This window comes from Diospyros lotus, chromosome 11, assembly GCF_014633365.1.
Source record: "Diospyros lotus cultivar Yz01 chromosome 11, ASM1463336v1, whole genome shotgun sequence".
NCBI classification, from domain to species: Eukaryota; Viridiplantae; Streptophyta; class Magnoliopsida; order Ericales; family Ebenaceae; genus Diospyros; species Diospyros lotus.
Window position 1 is genome coordinate 28,555,999 of NC_068348.1, and position 8,177 is coordinate 28,564,175.

The window sequence follows — 8,177 nt, forward strand, 5'->3', positions numbered from 1 at the left end:
AACCAAATTATACCGCTTAAAATAGTACTCAATTTTTCCTCAAATCAAATAATTATCCAATCAAATAATTTTTAATTACGTTTTCTGATTCGATTTCAATTCAAATTTTCCACACTTTATATTCTCATTGCCATCCCTAATCGTCCCACCTGAAATGTCTAATTTTGTTTGGCAAACAAAAGACAATGATGTCTGCGAAAGGATAATATTCCAAATCCAACGAGCTAGTATAACCTGGATTGGAGTGAAGCCCCGAACTGGGATACGCCAGAGGCTCGCTTGTATCCAAACATGACTCCCGCAGTTTCAGACATCGCCTTTCAGGACTGAGTCCCTCAGTTCCCCATCCGAGTCAACTCGGAATCGCTTGATTTTCACAGCTTCGAAGGTCCCTCATCATCATTTCCGCTACGTTTTCCGCCACCAATCGGTTCTGTTTCCGATCATGTCGACTGGTTCTACATCCGCCGGCGTTTTGTCTTCTCCCGACGCCGAAGCTCTCCGGCGGAACCGAATTCTGTCTAGCAAGCTATACTTCGACGTGCCGCTCTCGAAGGTAACGTCGTCGCCTCACCCGTTTCGGTCTATTCTCATACGGATTTCGGTTGCTTTCACTTGAACTCCGGTTCTCTTGTACCAGGTTCCGCTTATCTACTCGCCTTACTATGATATCGCGTTTATGGGCATCGAGAAGCTGTAAGGAACCTAAATTCCGTTTCCTTTGTCTATACTCATGGATACAACAGTAAGGACTAAGGAGTGCTAATTACCTTTGGATTACTTTTAACCTAATTTTGTTGCGCGTGATCGGAGACGATGATGAGATGATTACTGAATCGTTGGAAATAACTGAGTTTGGCAATGAATTCTAGAGGGGAAATACAGATGCTGGTTTAACATATTATGTATTCTTCCATTTGCTGAATCGTTCATGAAAGACATAAATACGTTTCTATGCTTTGGTCCATTGTATTGGTTTTGTAAATGGCAACTGGAAAGCTTTGTGAGAGATCAAAGCTGACTTTTACTCTGAAGCTTTTATAATTTTTTGTGGTGATAAGACATCAAATCTCTTGCAACCTGATACATACATGCATATGAAACTTTGACGCTTGTTTGCGAATTTAGTGTTGTCATTTGGTACCCACTTAGTGCTAATCTATTATGTGGGAATGGAATCCATTGCTTCAAGCAAACCAACAACAACATATCCAGCCTTTATCCCACTATGTGTGGTCGGCTACATGAATTCTAGACTTCCATATATTTCTGTCTTTTGTCATATCTTCATTTAAATCCATACACTTCATATCAAACTTTAATGTCTCTCCCAAAGTCTTCTTGGGTCTGCCTCTACCTCTTTTTTTGACTAATTGTTCCATTTCATTAACTCTCCTCATATGAACATTTCTCGGTCTCCTTCTCACATGACCAAATCATCTTAGTCTAGTCTCTCTCATCTTCTCCTCGATTGGCACTACTCCTACCTTATTACGAATAACTTCATTTCTAATTTTATCCTTTCTTGTATGGCCGCACATCTATCTTAACATCCTCATCTCCGCTACACTCGTCTTTTGCTCATGCTAGTATTTGACTACCCAACATTCTGAGCCATACAGCAAGACTGGTCTTATAGCTGTCTTATAGAATTTTACTTTCAGTTTTAATAGGATTTTACCATCACATAACACCCCCGATGCATTTCTCCATTTTAGCCAACCTGCCTTAATTCTATGTGCGTCATCCTCGTGAATTTCTCCATCTTTTTGAATCACTAATCCCAAATATCGAAAATGGTCTTTTCTTTGTAAGATTTGGTCTTCCAATTTTATTATAACATCATCCACTCTTGCATTCTTACTAAATTTACATTCAATATATTCTGTTTTCTTTCTACTTAATTTAAATCCCTTAGATTCTAAATTGTTTCTCCACAACTCAATCTTAGTATTCACTCATTCTTTTGTTTCATCCACCAACATTATGTCGTCTGCAAATAGCATACACCATGGCACCTCTGTCTGAATATCTTTAGTGAGTTCATCCATTACTAGAGCAAATAAGTATGGACTTAATGCAGAACCTTGATGCAGTCTTATTGTAGTTGTAAACGGTTCAGTATCCCCTCCGCATGTTCTGACCCTTGTCTTTACACCGTGATACATGTCCTTAAGGGCTTGTATATAGGCTATTCTGACTTTTTTCTTCTCTAACACCCTCCATAATACTTCTCTAGGGACCCTATTATAGGCCTTTTCTAGATCTATAAACACTATATGTAGGTCCTTCTGATGATCCCGATACCTTTCCATTAGGCGACTCAGTAAGTATATAGCTTCCATTGTTGACCTATCAGGCATGAAACCAAACTGATTTTCCGAAACCTTTGTTTCTTTTCTGATCCTCTGCTCTATTACTCTCTTCCAGAGTTTCATGGTATGGTTCATTAACTTAATTCCTCTGTAATTTTCACAATTTTGAACATCTCCTTTGTTCTTGTATATAGGAACCAAAGTACTCTTCCTCCACTCATCTGGCATCTTTTTTTATTTAAGGATCGCGTTAAATAATTGCGTTAGCCAGAAAATGCCCTCTTCTCCCATGTATTTCCATGCTTCTATTGGTATATTATCTGGTCCCACCACCTTATGATTTTTCATCTTTTTTAATGCTTGCCTTATTTCATTTGAACTTATGCTTCAAGCAAACCATTTTATTAAAATAATAATGGTTTTCAATCCTCTATCAGTGTTGGCAGTTAAAGTTGTGTTTCCCATGAACATGACCTTAGACTTGAAAGGTGTATTGGTTCATGACTTACCATGACTTTCTTCTCACTCAATGTGCAAATTTTAATAAGCTTCAATGAAATGTTATGCTGCATGAAACTCAGTTTACCAATCTTATGCAACATCCCAAAATGCTAAAGCAATTTACAACAACAGCATACCAAGCCTTAATCCCACTAGACAAAGCTAAAGGTGTTTATTAACCAAAAGTAGTAATGCTTAAACTTGATTGGATGTTGGTTCATGGGATTTTCTTACGGCTTGTTTCTTAGTCAGACTCCAAAACTTTTCAGTTACAATGAATTGTTGGAAACATTAAATTTTTTATTTTTACAATTGAATTTCTGAGACAGAGAGAAAAAAATTAGCCTTTTCATTGTTTTATGTCCAAATTTCTTGTTCTAACAGGGAAAAGAAAATCCTAATTGTGTATTATGTTTATGATATTTGTAGGAATAAGAAATTTCACAAACATATTTGTTGTTGTGCATGTAAAGTTGAATTCTCTATTGATGTTTGATTCTAAGGTTCCACAATGTATATGTGCGAGTTGGTTATTGATTTATGTCTACTTAAATATTTAAATTTTATAATATAGGCACCCATTTGATTCTTCTAAATGGGGACGCATCTGCCGGTTTCTAGTCACTGATGGTGTTCTGGACAAAAAACATATAGTCGAGCCTCAAGAAGCTACCAAAGAAGATCTTCTAGTGGTACCTACTGCATTTGGTTAAAGCCATGCTTGCTCAATTTTTGGTGTTTGTTCCATCTTGTACTCTTAAGGAAGCCAATCTTAAACTTAATTCTTTGGGTTCAATTGTTTTTGGCATGTGAATGCTAACTATGAAATCACATATGTGTCTGTGTTCGTGTATACTACAGACAAACACACAAACACACACAAAAGGTTTTATGTGGTTTAGCATTGTGACATGTCAATGCCAATGACCAAATGCTTTAGATTGCTGCCATCAGTTGCTATAGAAATCTCTCATAATATTTCTGTGCAGTTGCAATTGAAAAATCACTTCATTTTTTGGTGGCCTCATTTCTGTGGCAGTGTAACAGAAAAAATCATGTTTTTTGTTTCACCTAATAGCCAACCCACCTAGTGGAATTAAGCTTGTGATTATTGTTGTTTTTGTTTTGTTTCACCGAAATTATGTCTGCTATAGTATGTATTATGTTTGTTGTTGTGCATGTAAATCTAGTAGTTCTATGCTTGCTTGATGCTTGTGAGTTCTTCTCCATTCTTTTCTGCTTCCTGTCTTATGTTCTTGGGAAGGAAGAATTGGCAAGGCAATGCCCCTTGTCAGAACATAAAAGGGTAGAAAGGAGGATGGGCCAGGCAATGTCTTCATAATTCTTAATGTTAGCCAAGCTATTAAGTTTATTTGTTATGCCTGACAATTCCATACCTGTGACAGGTGCATTCAGACTCATACTTGAATAGTCTAAAAAGCAGTTTGAATGTCTCCATTATAGTTGAGGTAGTGTTCTGACCATATTCTCCATCTGTCTTGTTTCATAGTCATGTTCCTTTATGCAAATTTTTACCTAGTTGGCTAGTTTCATCTGCTTTTGTCCTTTGCTGGATGTGGAAGTTTAATTTCTTTTGGTTTTCATTTTTTTCAAGAACGTTTATAGATTCTTTATGAAGCTCTTTTTTACCATGACAGTTTCAACTGATGGTTTGCGGTTGTATTGTTTTAAGATTCTTGACCAGACAATTTGGTATGACTTTTAGGTCCCTCCTGTTGCGCTACTTCCCAATTATCTTGTTCAGCGGAAAGTTCTTGACCCATTCCGCAAGCAGGTGAAATTTTTATTCCATGATCTGTCTTTTCCTTAGTGCTTCACTGTGACTGACGTTATTATATTGTAGGTTGGAGGAACCATCTTGGCGGCAAAACTTGCAAAAGAGAGAGGTTGGGCTATCAATGTTGGTGGTGGGTTCCATCACTGTTGTGCAGATAAGGGAGGGGGTTTCTGTGTTTATGCAGACATATCTCTTTGTATTCACTATGCATTTGTCCGGTTAAATATTTCAAGGTATTTAAACTTGCAATTTTATTAAATTGTTGTTTCTTGTGCATATTTAATCCGGGGAGTTGATTTCTCAATCGGATATATCTAGTTTGGTCATCGGTCCTTGTCCTCATTAACACAATGCAATTACAGGGTGATGATAATTGATCTTGATGCACATCAAGGAAATGGCCATGAAAAAGATTTTTCTAATGACAGTATGATTTCTTTCCTATTACCATTGTGGTCTTCTGTTATCTGATGCCTTAATTGATTGTCTATGGATGCTGACAGGGAGAGTTTACATTCTGGATATGTACAATCCTGAGATTTATCCATTTGTAAGTTGTCTTATTTTGGAAGTCTTAACTTGAAACAAGAATGTGCATGTGCCATTTCCTTTCATTATATTTTCCATGCTGCTGAACAGAAATAAAATCTCTGTCTTAGCTAGGAATCAGTAGCCCGAACACTCATCTTGTTTATTGTGTTTGTCCGTAAAGGATTTTGAAGCAAGGAGATACATTAGCCAGAAGGTTGAAGTAGAGGTAGGAAACCTCAAGTTAGATCTAGTTTTTCTTTTGTTTGTTTGCCACCTTATAGTCATTGCATTTTTCTTCATCAGAGTGGGACCAAAACAGATGAATACTTGGCAAAATTAGATGAAGCACTTGAGGTATGCATTGATGACCATTTACAACTGGCTCAACGTTTTCCTTTCTGCTTGATTGATGCAATTATTATCATAAATTGTGCTGAGCATACCTCCACGAGGGACTCTTTGACTACATTATTTTGGTTTTGTTGTGCCATTTTTTCACATACTGTGCTATTGCATATATAAGTTGTACTCTCTCTCTAAAATGTGCTTACACGTTGATGGACTTTACCTACAGGCAACTTCTGAGTGAACTCGTTTAATCCCATAGTGTTCCCATCTATTTCATTAAAAATCTTTTCCTTGGAGGGAAAAAATCCAAAAGTGACCTAAAATATGGAAAGTGGAGTTTTGGTAGGAAAAAAAAAATGTAAAAACAGAAAACAGAGGGACATTTACTTAACAAAAAAAGAAAATAAGGGGGACATGATCCTTCATTACTTCCCAGAGGACTCACTTTCTCTGATTTGCTCTGACTCAATCTATCAATGGATGGGATTAGGTAGACTTTTGCAATCCCAGTGCAAGAGTAGTATCTTGAGGATTTCTCACTTTCGATGTACTATTAACTCTTCTTATTTGTTTGTCAACCTCTGAAAAGTAGGATAATTAATATTTACTAGTCAACTGGATGTTTGAATTTTAGGTTGCTGGGCAGATGTTTGATCCTGAGCTGGTACTGTACAATGCTGGCACTGATATTCTAGATGGAGATCCATTGGGCAGGTTGAAGGTAAGCATGTACCGTTGCTCTTTTCATTATTTTGTGTCTTCCATTTTTATCTGCTATAAGAATCATTGTTTACTCAGCTATGAAACAAGCTAATATTTTTCATTTTTCCTTCATAACTTTATTATGTAACAACCTTGAATTTAAGTTTCAATGAACATTTTGTTACTAGGGGAAATGTGAACTCATGCCATGTGGATTTCCCTTTCCCATTATCTTTACTGAGAGACAGAGAGAGAGAGAAGAGAGACAAGTTTTGTGTTGGGGGGGGGGGGGGGGGGGGGGAGATAAAAAGTGAATAGCTGTCAAGATTGCTAGAACGAAATGCCAGAAGTTTGAAACGTAAAAATGTATGTTGCTCATGACGTGTAGTCAGTAATTGAAATGTGAAAATAGTGCATTGGTCACTGGATCAATCAAGGGTTGCTGGTTTAATGCCATGGCAATATTCATGCTGTGAATGCGATTATTTGAGATGTTCTGTCAAGTTTGACATTTTATGATTAATAGGATAGAATTCAGCACTCCTATGTGACTCTGAATTCCCAAAGTTAGTAAGTTAGATTAAGGTTTATAATGGGAAAAAAAGGAATTGCACATGAGCAAAATGCAAGTTAAATTCATCTTACCTTTGCCCTCTCTCCATGTCTCCAGACCAATGTTGATACTTCGTTGAAACTTGCATTCTCAGTGTGGTCAGCCATTAGGTTTGGAGATCTATCAAACTTATTCCTGAAGATCGAATCTAGAACTTATTAACCAGTTTTGAATTCATGACTCCAGCTTTTGAAAAGGTTGAATTGTAGTTTACAGGAAGAAATTTAAGCAGTATGATGATGAGAATATGTAGTACAGAAAATTCAAATTTTGTAATTCTCAATGGTATATATTTTCACTTCTCACACACTTACTACCGCTACTGGCAGCCTAATCTTGCCTTTGCCTCGGTACACCTACCTGTTCAGAACATTGAGATACTGAACTACCTCTGGGGACAGCCCTGGATACTGTCGAGTCCCACTTGACTGTTTCATTCCATATTTTTGGTATTTCTCCTTCAGGATCAGGAGAGTAAAATGTATAAATTGATATTCTGGGCAAGCGATATAATAACTTCTTGGCCTTTTACCCTGTTTATGTTTGATCTTGCAGATCAGTCCTGACGGGATAACCATTCGCGATGAGAAGGTTTTCAGATTTGCTCGTGAGAGGAACGTTCCTCTTGTCATGCTTACTTCAGGTCCGTGAATCTCAACATAATTATAATGTTGTCCTTGACATGGAAGTCTTAATAATGCATCAATATGTTTCAGGTGGTTACATGAAATCCAGTGCCAGAGTAATAGCAAATTCTGTGATAAACCTTTCAAACAAAGGGTTGATCAATACACGAGGTTCCCCATGAGGACTCAGGTTGTACCATTTATGTACCACTTCGCGCTCTTGTAGGCACCTTTTAACTGCCTTGTAAATATTGTAAATAGGCATGTTTGTGAAGGTGTTAGTGTCAACCTGAGATAAGTTTATCTTGACCCTGATGTCTCTACTGCAGCTCACAATGATAGTAGATGAATGACACTTGTGATTCTTGTTTTAATATCACTCTGTTACTTATAGTTCGATTGAGACTCGATATGTGGTACTATTGTACTTTATTTCTAATTGATGTAAATGCACAACTAAAAGTTAATTATGCCTTATCAATTTTGAGTTATGAAATTTTAACCTAAGCAATTCAATACAATTATGAAGTTAACAAACACCCTTTATAAGTTTTTATAAGCTAATTAAGAAGTTAAGGTAAGGTTGTTACATTTTGTTGTCACTTTTTTTGTGTTCCTATTAAATGTTAGATAGATTTATGTGTTTAGTTAAAATTAAAAAACATTGTTTGAGTTTTATGTTTGTATTTAATTTTTTAATATAATCATTAATATTAATTAATTATATTAGTATGATATAGTAA

General features: G+C 36.5%; 1 protein-coding gene across 1 annotated transcript; it reads left to right on the forward strand.

The window, feature by feature from the left end:
* The first annotated feature begins 279 nt into the window (after positions 1–279).
* LOC127813685 (histone deacetylase 2) lies at positions 280–7,830 on the forward strand. The gene is made up of 13 exons (XM_052354795.1): positions 280–556; positions 641–696; positions 3,391–3,508; positions 4,223–4,285; positions 4,543–4,611; positions 4,681–4,847; positions 4,977–5,041; positions 5,118–5,164; positions 5,327–5,371; positions 5,449–5,499; positions 6,128–6,214; positions 7,364–7,451; positions 7,525–7,830. Exons 1-13 carry the CDS (start codon positions 446–448, stop codon positions 7,614–7,616), a joined length of 1,059 nt encoding a protein of 352 aa, XP_052210755.1. The 5' UTR covers positions 280–445; the 3' UTR covers positions 7,617–7,830.
* The last annotated feature ends 347 nt before the right edge of the window (positions 7,831–8,177 follow it).